Source organism: Puma concolor, chromosome B2, assembly GCF_028749965.1.
Source record: "Puma concolor isolate L17-30 chromosome B2, mPumCon1.1.hap2, whole genome shotgun sequence".
Taxonomy (NCBI): Eukaryota; Metazoa; Chordata; class Mammalia; order Carnivora; family Felidae; genus Puma; species Puma concolor.
Window position 1 is genome coordinate 133,563,082 of NC_141671.1, and position 15,734 is coordinate 133,578,815.

The following is a 15,734-nucleotide window of genomic DNA, read 5'->3' on the forward strand; positions in this document are numbered from 1 at the left end:
TAGTTCAACTTTTTCCATGGCATTTTCTTTTGTTGTCCCTGGTTAGAATTAATATTTTCCCCTGTGTTCATGTAATACCCTTCTATTTGGATATAGCAATATATTGCAATCTGTCTGGTAGTGCAATCATTTATGTGTATTCTTTCCTTGTGCACTGAACTGTAATGCAAAAGCTGTCTTTTGTTTTTATATCTCCTCAGAGTAGCTGGCATACGCTTTGCTCAGTGCAGATATTTAATAAACATTTGAATGTGAATATCTTTTACAGTTTATAAAAGGATAATCTATTTCACTTTTACATCTTGACATAAAAAAACTCCATATGCAGACATAATTTTTCTGTCTAGTAAGACAAGGGTTCCCATTTTATTTCTTATGCTAAAAAAGGACAGGCATTTGGTAGCAGCAGGAGCCAACTGAGAAGGGCGTAAGCCATTAATACAAATTTGTAATGACATCAGATTCATTTGTTGGGCACAACTGCCCTGTGAGACTTTTGTGCCTACTAGAACATGAAAAAAAAAACCCTCAAAATCTTGAATAAACGTACAAACCCATTTTAGCTTACGATTTATTTCTGAACTCTTTCAAAAAGACCTATACACTTTTATTTATTTTATTTTATTTTATTTTATTTTTTTTAATTTTTTTTTTTTCAACGTTTATTTATTTTTGGGAGAGAGAGAGAGAGACAGAGCATGAACGGGGGAGGGGCAGAGAGAGAGGGAGACACAGAATCGGAAACAGGCTCCAGGCTCCGAGCCATCAGCCCAGAGCCTGACGCGGGGCTCGAACTCACGGACCGCGAGATCGTGACCTGGCTGAAGTCGGACGCTTAACCGACTGCGCCACCCAGGCGCCCCGAGACCTATACACTTTTAAAGAACATACCTCATATGCCCTAGAATGAAGATTGTACCACAAAATACTTAATTTACTTTTTTCAATAAAAAATATTCCATGTGAGATTTACTCTTACTATTCTTGTGTAATCTAGTATTGATAACTAAATTGGAAGTTTTCCTTTGAAATCCTTTGATGTTTTCCTTTGAACAGTTCAACTTGTAGTATTTTTAAAAAAGCAGAATAATTCTTACCGTACCCTTAAAAATTCTAGATGTACTTAAAAGCATCCCTTCCAATCATGAAACCAGAGACTGTCCTCCTTTTAAAGTCTTCAACATGCAAAATGATTTACTTTTATTAGTAATTTATTATTTTTTTAATTACGTAGGCTTCACCCCCAACACTGGGCTTGAATTCATGACCCTGAGATCAAGAGTTGCAGGCACTATTGACTGAGCCAGCCAGGCGCCCCTACTTTCATTAGTATTATGAAGCTTTGCAAAGAATGTACTACAGAAACAACTCAACAGTCAAGCTTAGAAAGGGATTTCCCAAATATTCCAGTATGTTCTACAATTTGCATCTGAAATAATGCTGACCCACCATGAGCAGGGCTTGGAGAATTTGAGCCGTTTTTCCAGTAGTGTTGATGGGCTGCACCAAGCCATCCACACTCTCCCCTTGGGAACCAATGGCAGACAACTCTGAAGCTGCAGTCCTGACCAAGGATGCAACATCTTGGCAAGAAACAGTAGCAAAGTTAACTGGTCTTTATGGGAAGCAGGCTCTTGAGATTATTTGTCAGACTGCAAAGGAGAGGTGGAATAAGGCCAGCCAAGAATCTCTGGCCATAACAAAATAAAAGCACAAGAATAATGCAAAAATTCCAATCAGCTCAGATCCCTTTGGACTCTATGGACTCTGCAAACATTTCTTGAGAACCTAGTCTGGGCTAAGCACGGTATTTAGCAAATAAAGACACAAATTAGTGGGGGCATTTCAGATACGTGTAATTTTGTCACACAGTGATTTTATAGAGGCTGTTTAATTTTATGATGGTTTTATTGTTTTTCTCATTATTATGTATAGGACTTGGGAAAAACCCACAACTCTCAAGTAATGTCAAATTTTTTAAGTTTATTTATTTATTTTGAGAGAGAGAGAAAGAGAGCACGTGTGCACATCCACAAGCATGGGAAGGGTAGAGAGAGAGAGGGAGAGGGAATCCCAAGCAGGCTCTGCATTGTCAGCGCAGACTGACAATGGTGGGGCTTGATCTTGAGAACCATGAGATCATGACCTGAGCCAAAATCCAGAGTTGGACACTCAACTGACTGAGCCCCAGGTGTCCTAAGTAATAGCAACTTTTAAGTTTACCTGGAATAATAAAATTGTACAACTTTTCCATCACTCTTTTCATAAGCTGATTAAACTTCTTCATTCTTGAATTCGCATCACTCAAAAAGTCTAGTTTTGCTAGGCCACCTTCCAAAAGATAAATTCCAACCTACAAAGGATTAATCAACACAAAAATAGTGTTAATTGTACTATTACATTCTTCATGAAGACATTAAAAAAAGTTTTTTAATACTGTTTTTAAAGGTATTCACAGTATATGCCCCACAATCGTTAAATATATACCTACCAAATCTCCGTCACAAATTTTTACTTTCAATAACAAATTCATTGTACAAATGCAGTGTCTACTATGTGTAAGGCACCATTCAAGTTGCTAGAAAAAAATACTTCCCAACCTGGAACCAAACCTGAGATAAGGTGATAAGAACACCAATTCCACCTACCAAGCCAAAGATTTCCAAATTTGATGAGTATCAGAATAATCAGTTAAATTGGTTAAAAATGCAGATTGCCCCAGAAGATTCTGATGCACATGCCAGGATTCTTAAGTACAGTTTGGTGTGGGAATTGCCATTACTAGATCAAACACTACAATGTATAGGAAAACAGATCTTGACTGATGTAAGATAGCTTAATTCTGGTAAAACAATGCAGCATGAAGTTCCATAGTCAAAAGACTTGAAGTTGAATACTAGCACTGGTATTTAGGAGCTAAAAAAAAACAGGCAAAGTAATCGATTTATTTTGACCCAAGCACTGTCATTTGCAAAATGGAGAGAAGACTATTATGAGATAGCCTAGGTAATACAGTTTTAAACTTCCTAATGGTATATACTCACTAAATGCATTTTCTTTCTTTTCCCTAAATTATCCTGGACCTGATTCCATAATCATGCAGAGTCTCATATTCTTTTACTAAAGAACAAGAATCCAAACCAGCATTATATGGGAATAAGTAACAAAGAATGTATTTTTGTATATATTTGTACTCTGCCTTGTATACACCTAAAGTTAGCTTACTATAGCAGCAAGAAATGTTTAAATATTTATACAAATTGGGATAAGAAGACAGAAGAGATCAAGTCTATGGGGAACATAGACAGAACACAGATAAACAAGCCATGAATTCTTACATACTTCCTATCACCGAGCCACAATTTGGGCTTTCATGATCAACCAGGAGAGGGAATGAATACGTGGTTGCAAAGTTTCATTGTCCAGGGAAGAATTAATTACAATCTAATGCTTCCAACTTTTTTCCTTTCCTTTTGTCAATTCTGAAACTACAGATAGGGCTACAATACAATTGTTTTTTTTTTTTTTTTTTTAATTTTTTTTTCAACGTTTTTTATTTTTGGGAGAGAGACAGAGCATGAACGGGGGAGGGGCAGAGAGAGAGGGAGACACAGAATCGGAAACAGGCTCCAGGCTCTGAGCCATCAGCCCAGAGCCTGACGCAGGGCTCGAACTCACGGACCGCGAGATCGTGACTTGGCTGAAGTCGGACGCTTAACCGACTGCGCCACCCAGGCGCCCCAATACAATTGTTTTTTAATGTGAGAAAGACACAAAAGACACAGTTTTCAATCGAACAAAGGTGAATTTAATAATTTTAATCTTTATGTTCATTTATTTTTGAGAGACAGAGAGAGAGAGAGAGAGAGAGAGCAAGCTCATGCAAGTGGGGGAGGAGCAGAGAGAGAGGGAGACACAGAATCTGAAGCAGGCTATAGGTTCTGAGTTGTCAGCGCAGAGCCTTACACAGGGCTTGAACACGTGAACCATCAGATCATGATCTGAGCTGAAGTCGGACACTTAACTGACTAAGCCACCCAGGTGTCCCTGAACTTAACATTTTAGAATTTCTTATCCTTTCAAGTTTTGGCATGAAGGCACATTAACCTGCTTCACAGTTTATAAAGTACGTCTACTTACACTGTCTCATCGGATTGCCAACACAATTGTATGAGGTAAAAGGAATGATTATTATTTACATTTTATACAGAAAGATGCTGAAATTAAATGATTCACATAAAGTTACTTGGCTAATAAATAGAAGAGCCTGAAATGAATTACAAATTTACTCATTCATTTGCTGAAAATCTGTTCAGTATGGGGCATTTTACTAGGCTGTGAAGATAAAATGACTTCATAGTCTACTGAAGGAGAAAAATTTTAAATCTAAGTACACTACAAGTGGCCAAGGCAAAAATAAACATCTGTACAGTGTTGTGGAGGAAGGGCATGTAATACCATCCATGAAGTTTAAGAAAAGATCCCCCTCGAGAAGTAAACTCTGAGCTGAATATTAAAGAATGTCCAGGAGTTATTAGGGAACAGGAAGGGAACAACCCAGGCCGAGGGAAGTGTGAAAGCAAAAGCACAGATGCAGAAATAGAGCCAGAAAATGTGCAGGACACAAATCAATTCGGAATTTCTGGAACAAAATAAAAACCAGAGTGATAAAGGATAAGGCTGGAGAGTACACAAGGGTCTATCAAAGAAAGGAGTTACACACAAGATTACACTTAATTCTGTAGGCAGTAAAGAACAGAATTTCATTTCATTCATATTATACCATCCCAGAGACAAAGCAGAAAAGGCCAGCAGGGCAATCAAGAACGGCTACAGGAAGAGGGAGAGATGAGGAAGACCAAAAGAAGACACTGAGAGTAGAGCTGGAAGGGAGGAATCCGGGATGTCTTGAAGAAGGACAGCCTGGAAACGATCAGCTTTAAGTATATATTTCTTATAGCTACTGAAAGCCCAAAATAAAGTACACTTTGAAACTTAATGATGAAAGGCTTATTGCTGGCTTTTTACACCTTCCTTCTACGTTAACTTCAAAATGGGACTGCCCAATGCAGAAGAACCTTAAAAGACACCACAGAAATTGAGTACCTTAATAATGTGATTCCCTTCTGGTTTTTGGTAAAGTTTTATTCTTCTCTTCTTTTGTAGCCACCCCAAATCTTCAAGCATTTCACCACTGAAAGATGATTCAACTCGAATACCCTTATCACAAATACTGACTGGCTCGTTGAGTCCTTTTTCTTGTTTCTCTGCATCTTCGCTTTCTGAATTAACATAAATCAGGAACTGACCGCTTGACTCTGAACTCATCAGTGTAAAACTCCTTTCTGAAAAATCTTCAGTTAAACTCTGTTCGGGAAGGAGCTGAAGAGTGAATTCTCCTAGAAATGCCCTCCAAGAATTATCAAAGTGATAGGGAGAAATCACAATATTCAGCTTTACAGACAGAGGAGAAAGAATGCCACCGGTCTCTTCTTTATCAACCGATTTTGCGATGCTCACTGCTTCCAAACACCTCTTCTTATCTCTGTGAGCCACTTCTTCTTGTAGGCTATCACCGAGGATGATGCAGTGAGCAGAAGAGAAATCTGAACCCGAGCAGGGGTGCTCCTCATCAGTTAGGATGAGAGGCTCATTCCTTCTGTCTTCATGCATATTCCAGCGAAGCTGCTGTTGCTTTGCTTCATCAACTCTCACTGGGGGAGCACGTTTCCGTCGGCTGCTCATTTTCAAGTTTTCTTGGTTGGCAACTGTGAACTCTAGAAGACAAAGGCAACAAGTAAGCATTCCAACAGAGGATTTTAGTAATAAAGTGCTCCCAGATGAAGAATTCACCACAAACTAACAGCCCACATACACAATATGAACTCTTCGGAGAGATAAAGCAATGGATAATTTTTTTTTTAAATAAGTCAAATATAGGTAAGGACCACATTGACCATAATCTCACGCATCATAGAAATTCTAATGGTCATAACAGTACTTTAATGGATACATTTAATAAAGTTAACATGCTGCATAAAATAAAATACATTTAATGAGCAGTAAGACAGTAAGGTAAATCTCTCAAATATCCTGGAAATGCATAGTTGAAGAGTTTTAGTAACATCTGAACTCATAATCATCACAACAAAAGTTCATTTTTGTTTTATAATTCCAAGGAGTTTATAGAATCTTTAAAAATTCTGAAAAAATATTTTCTCTTTTAAAAGAGGAAGATGAAAATCCAGAATGTATTTCTTTTTGTGGATCAGCAGATAAAAAGGTAACAGGAATAGCTGGGAAGGAATAAGGTGGTGATGGCAACCAGGGGAAATGGAGCAGAGACAATAAAGGAAGAAGAGAAAAAAAAATTAGGAAGAAAAAGAAAAAGAAAGCTTTGTCATCTGAGAAGAGGAACTGGTCTGACAGCAGCCTGTATTATGGAGGCCCAAACTAAACTTTTCCCAAAATAATAGCCAATTCCTATATGAAACACAAACCAACTCACAGAGATTAAATCATAAAGTTGTAATGATGGCTGATGCCTATTCCACCTATTCCAACAATGTAGTTGGGAAAAAAAAAAAAAAAGGATGTGTAAACAATTAAAATTTGGCTTCAGGATAGTTTCAGAAATATTTTCAATTTGGAATGTTTATGGACTGGAAGACTCAAGATGTCAATTCCTAGATACTGATCCACAAAGTAATCCCATTCAAAATCCCAATAGGCTTTTTATTTTTTTATTTTTTAATTTTTGCAGAAACTGACAAGTGATTCCAAAATTTATATTAAAATGCCCAAGATTTAGAAAAGTCAAAATAATTTTGAAAAAGAATAAAGTTGAAAGACTTACACTGACTCCAGGACTTACAATGATGGTAATCAAAACAGTGTGGTAACGGTACACAGACATGGTAATCAAAACAGTATGGTAATAGTATATGATAGATATATAGAGCAATGTAACAAAATAAAGTGTTCTGGAATAGACCGAAACACATATGGTCAATGATTTTTGAAAGAAACTCAAAGGCAGTCAACAGGCAAAAAGTATCCTTTTCAATAAACATATGCAAAAAAAAAAAAAAAAAAAAAAAAAAATGAACCTGGACCTTTACCTTATACCACATGTAAAAATTAACTTGAAATACATCAAAACCTGAACTACAAAAGCTAAAACTATAAAACTTCTAGAAGAAAACAGGAGAAAATCTAAGTGACATTAGATTAGGCAAAAAGAAATTAATTTAAATAGGTTACAAAAAGCAGAGAATATAAAAAAATTGATAAAGTAAGCTTCAACAAAATGATATACTTTGGCACTTCAAAAGATACTGTTATAAAAATGAGAGGGGAGCCAGACAGGGCACAGTATTTGTAAAACACTATCTGATGAAGGATTTGTATGTGGAATAGAAAAAGAACTTTTACAAACCAGCAATAAGACAACCTTATGAAAAAATGACACACACTTCACCAAAGATGATCTACAAGTGGCAAATAAGTACATGAAAACATCTTCACCATCATCAGTCATTAAGCCAATGCAAATTCAACCTACAAACCACAATAGGAAACTATGTATCCACTAGAATGGTTAAAATTTAAAAGACAGGATGTACAGCAGCCAGAACTGAACTCTCAAACATTCTAAAAGGACAAATTTGTCAATTTCTTATAAAATTAAACACAAACGTTCTGTTCTGCTCAGTCTAGTAATCCTGCCCCTCGACATCTACCAAAGAGAATTAAAAACACAGATTCACAAAAGAGATTTAAATTTGAATGTTAATAGCAGTCAATTATTAGCAGTCAATATTGGAAAAAACACAATTGTCCATTACGTGGTAAATGGATAAACCGGTGGAATACAACTCTGTGATCAACTACTGATAAAACATAGATGAATTTTTAAAGCATCATGCTAAGCAAAGGAAGTCAGATGTGTAAGACCATATACTGTAGGATTCTATTTACATGAAATTCTAGAAAAGGCAAACACCTACTGATAGAAAGCAGGTTAGTGGTTACTAGAGGCTAGGAAGTGCCTCAGATCTCTGGTCCCCATCCTGCCACATTAAAGTTGGATTACTGTAATATATAATTTATACTTCTGAGAGCTACCACTCATTGAATATATGCCAAATTTCTGTTAACCATACTATTGCACTTACATTATTTTTTTTAAGTTTATTTATTTATTTATTTTGAGAGAGAGAGAGAGAGAGAGAGAAAGAGAGAATCCCAAGCAGGCTCTGCCTTACCAGTGCAGAGCCTGACTCAGGGCTCAAACTCAGGAAAAACCATGAGATCATGACCTGAGCCAAAATCAAGAGTCAGAAGTTTAATCAATTAAGCCACCCAGTCACCCCTTAATAAATCTGATTTTAAAAGCACAAAAAGTAAATACAGGAAAGATTTAAAATTATGAGATTATTAAGAACAGCTTTATTCTAATAAACTTGAAAAATCTACATAAAGTGAGCAATTTACTAACAAAATATAAATGAATAAAATTTATTTTCTTAGTAGCCACGCTGCATGTGGCTTTTTAACTTTAAATAAAATTAAGTAATACCATAAACTCAGCTGCTCAGTCTCACCAACCACACTTTAAGTGCTCAATAGCCATACGTGACTAGCGGCTACTACACTGGACAGGGCAAATATAAAACCTTCACAAAACTGCAAAAAGGCTATCAAGTATTGTTGGTCTAAGTCAATCATGAGAATTCCATTTCCTTAGCTAGTGACTGCTTTATGAATGTGCAGGTAATAGACTAAAAATCAATCTCTTACTATGGTTAACTATAAGCATCATATCTCCTCTATTATCTTGGAAGAACAATACAGGAAGCCCCTAATAACCTATGTGTTTATCTTTGCCCAATTCTCATCAGAACACAGGCTAGAATACTGGAATTTGGTCATTCTGGAACTTTGAAAAGTTCTGCTCATCAGCTTATTAGTTAACGATGACCACAAATATGCTGTATAACACACCATCTCAAAGCTCAATGCTTCGAGAGAGCAATCACTTATTCTCTTAGATTTGCAGGTTAGCTGAGGGTAGGCTGACCTAGGCTAGGTTTCTGGAGGAGCAGTTCAGCTCGGCTTGAATCCTCCTAGGACCAGCAAAGCAACCCACAAATGTGCATAAGGACATGGGTGAGGTGTAACAGTGTAAATCCAAACACACAAGTACTCTTCAAAGTGTGGTCATAGCAAAAGCACCAGCTAAAGCAAGGCACACGAATGGACCCAAAGTCAAGAGGTGGGGAAACATACCATACTTCTTTACTGGGTAGAACTGCTCATGACAAAGAGTGTGGATACCAGGTAGGGGTTACACAATCTATGACACCAACTCTAATATTAATAACACGGTAATTATGGAATTGTTAACCCTGAAAGCCCCAAAACAAATGGCTATAGAGTCTCACATCTGTAAAACAATGTGGCTTACAGGAGAAAAGAGTCTAATTCTAGCTTTGGCATCGAGTGACTGTGTGGCAGAGGAATAGTTATCTAACCGCTCTGTGCCAGTTTTCTCATTTCTAAAATGGGGATGATAGGACTGTGCTTAGAAATAATATTGGAGTGCCTGGATGGCTTAGTAGGTTAAGCATCCCACTCTTGATTTTGGCTCAGGTTACGATCTCGTGGTTTGTGAATTTGAGCCCTACACTGGGCTCGGCACTGGCAGTGCAAAGCCTGCTTGCGATTCTCTCTCTCTCAAAATAAATAAATAAATGTAAAAAAAATACTGTAAATGCAACAGTATAGTTAATGGAAATCTGGCATATATTCAGTGAATGGTAGCTGCTATTATCATCACCCTCAGAAGTGTAAGCTATATATTACAATAATCCAACTTTAATGTGGCAGGGACCATAGATCTGTGTGTCTCAAACTTTACACGTTAGAATCATTTGGGGAACTTAAAAAAAATACTGATGCTCATGTATACCCCAGCCCGTTAAACCAGAACCCAGCACACATTCATGATTAAAAAAAAAAAAAAAAAAAAAAAAAAAAAAAAATTGTTTTGGTCAACTCTTTTTCTAAGGGATTTCTATCCAGGGATAATTTCTTGAACCAAAGAAGATATTATTTGATGAAACTACTTACAACCATAATGTTAACTGGAAGCCAAGAAGTCAAGTACTGGTAAAATTCTATAAATCTCTAACCATATTCCAAATACTTCTGGTTTTCTTCATACCACACGAATCCCATTTTTGGTCATTGTATTTCTTATCACTTCCCCTTAAATATCAATGTTTGGGTAAAACATTATATACAGTTTTTTAAATACGGGCCACGCTTTATACAATAGTCCTGCATTTAAATGTAAAAAGCCTGTTGCTTGAAATGCCCTTTTACACTTTTCTGTCTGTTGCTGTCCCAATCTTCCCCCGAAAACTTTCCATGAGTGGGCATGCTGAGTTAAGGGCCTTTCCTCCTTGATCCCAACTGCTACAGTGCTCTAGCTTGAAGGACTTGAAAGCTGGGCAGAAACAGTATCCTATTCCCCATTGTACACCCAATGCCAGGTCAGTGCCAGAATGGAAATGATATTCCAAAACAAGGTGAAACAAGTTATCTTGAACTCCCTGAATACCGAATATCCTCCCTCTTTTTTAAGTGCCATGTTTCTTTTTGGACAAGAGTCTCTTAACCACATTCTAGAAGATTATAGGTAATGTGAAACTATTCTTTACTATTTCTGGCCCTGAATGAGACAGAGAAAACTGACTGACCCATATCTTCGACAGAAAACAAAGACAGCTGTTAGAAAAATAAGCATAAAATGCTAAGTTACTATGACATTGTAACAAATGATTACCAATTAAACTTAAATTCAGATTTTTTTCCTCTCCGAATTATTATCTCTCTATTAAAAGACACCTACAAATCCTAAATTACGACAAATCCGTGGTAGACCCAGGTTTAGGCTATTAGGAGCAAAAAGTATACATCTGTCACCCTGCTGCCCAAGGTAAGCCTTACGTAAGCAAAGCCCAATCATTGCTGATTAGTGAAAAGCTCTTAATGATCTAGCATTACCACGATCCTTCTGTAGTTCTAACTCCAACAAGATGAGAGTATTTTAATCTACCGAACCCCAAAATATATGTCACATAAACTTAAAAAATGCCCCGGTAAGAAGCTTTTTCACCAGCACATTCTGTTCCCACAAATCTTTGTAGGCTGAACTCTTAATAAAAGATTTGTTTTAATAATTCTACAAGTGCAGTTCTTTTAGGCTTGGGCAAAAAGAGGACATATACACAATAGCATCTTTCAAAAGTAAACTATTTTATTCTCAACTGTTAGCTTATTGGTTAACTCGACCTGGGAAGCTCTAGAAAGAGCAGGTTATCCAGTACAGGCACACTTATCTCGCTAATGCTCAGTAGTACTCAGCTTCCAGCATGGTTTCTGATCATAAACCAACATCTAGGATTTCTAACTCCTGGCTAATGTCCAGTCACTTAGAAAAAAGTCACGAGATTAATGCCATTATTTTAAAACACTGTATATCTGACAATGACAGTCAATCATCAGATAACAAATCTCTGTTCATAAACCTAGCAGCGACCACGGAGCCAAAATGTACAACGTACAAGGGTGGTTGTGAGTGCGAATGTAATTAATCTGACTCTAAAGGTAGCTGAGAACTTTCAGACTAACTTAGAAGCCTCGCCTCCCGTTTACCACATTACAACCCCGCGCACCTAGAAGCTCGGTAGTCAGCTGCCCAGTTGCAGTCTCCAGGGGCGTTTGTGTTAGGAATGGCGATACCTACTCCGTTTTCCTCCAAAACTCAAAAGCGGTTCAAGGAATCAAAGCTGGGCTGTCAGCGCCAGATCGCTCCCAGCAGGCCCGGCAAACAAGCTACCGCGAGGCCGAGGAGCGCGACAGCCCCTCGGGCGCTCGATCTAAACACCGCTGGCCCCAGCCCCCGGGGAGAAGCACAGCCTCCTTTCCCACGGCCCTACCTTCTCCCGGGGGGGCCGTGGCGGTCCAGAGGCCCCCAAGTCTGGGATGGGAAAGGGTCGGGGAGACTCGCGCTGCGGTTCTCTCTCAGCCCTTTAGCTTCCTAGACTCCAGACAACCACTTCGTCTCTCCCAGGGACCTCCGTCTTCGTTTGGAGACGTCTTCCGTCCCCAACCTCTGACCCCTGACCCCCCACCACCCAAGAGCCTACCTGGTTCTCCAAGCCTCTTGAGACTCTCTGCACCAAGGCTCGGGGCTCCACTAAAGCCCCCCACAAGTCCCGGGCAAGCATTCACCACCCACCGAACACCCGTCTGAGATGGGCACGCGCGCTTTACGCTGGTTTGTGTTGGGGTTCCCGGGGGGCCCAGAAACCAGAGCTCCCAGCTACCGGGTGCGCGCTGGAGCGTAGGGTCAAGGTGAACGCGCACGTCGGAGCGCCCCGCCCCTTTTCTCCAGCAATAGCTTCATACGTCGCTTCTGCGCAAGTCCACACGGTTAAAGTCTCGCAGAGGATACGTTGGGATCTCGCGATAGCTTTGCCCCAAGCTATTAGGAGTACAGGATTGGCTGGAACCTCTAAGGAGGAGGTGAGGCTCTAAGCAGATATTAGATGTGGGCGGGGCTCCCCGCTCAAGGGGCGGTACTCCGCTTGAAGCTAGTGATGGGAGTGATTGATGGATTTAATAAAAAGGCAGAAGAGAGTTCTGCAAATGCACCTTTGCTATTGCTTCTAGAAAGCAGCTGCTATCTAGGTATGGATGAACCTTATCTCTGTCAGAAAAGTTATTTTAAAAGGCTTCTCAGGAAAAGTGAGTAAATAGTTTAAGAGGAGAGAAAAACTACATGTATTGTACCGAAGCAGGCCTTCCATTATCTTAGTTTTTTTTTTTTCTTTTTCTCTCCGAGAGGTAGCCTCTTTCTCATGAGTGAAGGCGTACGTTTAGTTAACTTTGGAATAACTCTGAGAGGCTTCAGGGCCAAGAGCTTGTAACATGACCGTCAGGAAACATCAGGCACTCAATGACTAGTGAGTACCTAATGAGGATTCAGCATAATGCTCAAAAAGGGGAGTCTCGGCATGTGTGGTCAGAAGCACAGAAGTAAGTGTTTGTCTAAGAAAACATCTGTTGTGGTTGCAGACAGTTCAGCGTGGTCGTATCCTACACAATACAGAACTTCATCACAGACTTCTAAGCCTGAAAGAAGCCATTTACATAAAGTAAACCCGGTAAAATTAGGTGGAAATCAGTTACCTTCTCCCAGGCTTCATGAGGCAAGTTGAAAAAGGAGTACAAATGCTGGAGCGTTTGTACTGGCAAGCAGACTTCTTTGGAGAACCGATCATTTTACTAAATACAAAAAGATGGGCCCTTTCTTTTGGACGTGCAAGCTGAAACTCACGTTTAAATGTATATTGAGCTGTAAAAGGTTATCTTTGGCATTTTTATGTCACTTCTTACCATTGGAGCAGAGAATTAAGCTCATACTTTGGCTAAGTCCAACTGGTGCCAGGCAGAAATATGTGAAAATAAACACAGCATCATTTCATCTTTGTTCACCTTAATTGGGGTAATGAATCTCTACAGACATAATTATTGTTAGCCTGTACAAATATTAAACTACAGAGATTCAGTTGTAAGTGTGCAGAAATGCAGTTTTAACTATAGAGATGGAATCTATGCACTATCACTCAGTAGTTACAGTTAAACAAAATTCTTCCTATTGAATATTCCAATGATATATTCAATCCTATATTTGCAGAGTGTCCTGTATATTCTTTGAAAAATGTTCTCTATGGAGTAATGTGTTGCAATATCAGAATCACCAGAGCTAATTTTAGAAAACATGGTTCATTTTTGCACTTAGGTATCTGGAAGTTCCCAGCTGTGAAACTCCTTTTTACCCCTTACAAAACTGAGCTCATCCACCTTTTAGATACTAATGATCTAATGCCACTTCACAAGTATAACCCAGATACAAACCAATAAATGAACTACCCAGTGTTTGTAGAGTTCAACTACTTCTTCTTAAAACTATAAATGTGATGGCAGTCAGACCATTTGCTTCCTGTGTGGTCTCACTAGACCAAAGCTATACATCAAGTTCCTTTTGGGGACAGTAGCTTTATTATAGCCATATTCTTAATTAAAGTCATCTTTTTGGAAATTAATGTTCTTTTTTAAAAAAATGTTTATTTTTGAGAGGGAAAGCACAAGTGGGGGAGGTACAGAGAGAGAGAGGGAGACAGAGGATCCAAAGCTGGCTCTGTGCTGATAGGAGGGAGCCCCAAGTAGGGCTCCAACTTACAAAGGTGAGATCATGACCTGAGCCAAAGTTGGATGCTCAACCAACTGAGCCACCCAGATGCCCCCCCCTTTTTTAAAAAAATAAAATGCTAATTTATTTTTGGAGAGAGAGTGAGCGTTTATTTATTTTTGAGAGGGAAAGCACAAGCAGGGGAGATGCAGAGAGAGAGAGAGAGGGAGAGAGAGGATCTGAAGCAGGCTCTGTGCTGACAGCTGAGAGCCTTATGCAGGGCTGGAACTCCAATCTTGAGATCATGACCTGAACTGAATTTGGATGCTTAACTGACTGGGCCACCCAGGAGCCCCTGAATAAGTTGCTTTTAAGGAGGAAGACTGGTGGAGAGAGAATAGATGAGTTAAAACAAATTTACCTCCCTTTCTGGGTAGAAACAAGGTAACTGATGATTTATGAGTAGAATTTTCTATTTTGCAAAGCTCTTTCATGTTCGTTTTTCTATGAAATACTTAAAATTTCATGAATTTTGAAATATTTAAAATTAATTTAAAATTTAAAATATTTAAAATTCTCATTTTACAGAAGAGGAATCTGAGAGTCAGAGAAATTTGGTGATTTGCCACTGTTTAGCTCTGAGAGACAAGAGGATATAGAGCTCCCTTGACTATTCTGTGTAGGCCGTGGCCTCTTATTACTAAGTCATGTATTGGGCTATCAGATAATAATAAGCAATTATCACCAGACTTCCTGGGTTGGCCTGCAAAAAATGAAGGCAAAAAGTTTGTAATTATTTGCTGACACAGGGCTATGTATATCAACAGTAAGGATCATTCGGGTCCAGGACTGTTTCTCCTTAATAGATCACTAATAAATTTGCTTGAGAACTTTATTCCTTATTCTACTTACCGTTGCCTGCTCTCTGGAAGTGAAGATAACAGCCACTCAGTATGACTGAGGCTTGACAAAGATGACTCTTTTTTGCCATTTCCTCCACTACCAGCCTGTCTTCAGACTACTTTTTCTCCTCCTGACCAAATGAAAGTATTAGGGTCAAAGTAACTATTCCAGAGTGAATTGCAAGGGCCGAAGGCCATTGTTAAAAATGTGTGTAGTTTTAACAGAGAGTGAAAGAAACACAGTCTTGCAAAATTGGCTCTGGCAGGGGTGATCAGCTGTGACCAAGGGAGTGATGCCAGGTCAAACAAACAAAAACTGGTATCAGAGGGATTATGCATGCTTTGCTGTAGTGTGAACAGGATATGTTGAAGGGCAGGCGGTGTGTGACCTGAACACAAATCTTCATGTGTAGAACCTCACAGCTTTTCCTCGGGCTGGCTGTGGATAAGTCTAATTATTAACTTTCAATTTAATTTTCCCACGATGATTTGCAGGTTGGATTTATTTCAAACTGCAAAGTTTGTCCTGTCTCCCCTGCTGAAAACTCAACCTGAAAAATGAAAAC

The 15,734-nt window shown here is 38.8% G+C and overlaps 1 protein-coding gene across 1 annotated transcript in view; it reads right to left on the reverse strand.

Annotated features, from left to right (window-relative positions):
* The window catches only part of SHPRH (SNF2 histone linker PHD RING helicase), a 97,917-nt gene extending 85,482 nt beyond the window's left edge, over positions 1-12,435 (reverse strand). Inside the window, exons 1-3 of the mRNA XM_025925366.2 lie at positions 12,219-12,435; positions 5,107-5,777; positions 2,224-2,353 (exon numbers count right to left, since the gene is read on the reverse strand). Of these exons, the coding sequence (XP_025781151.1) occupies positions 2,224-2,353; positions 5,107-5,745 (769 nt within the window). The 5' untranslated portion in view covers positions 5,746-5,777; positions 12,219-12,435. The remainder of the gene's footprint in view (positions 1-2,223; positions 2,354-5,106; positions 5,778-12,218) is intronic.
* Positions 12,436-15,734: the final 3,299 nt, after the last annotated feature.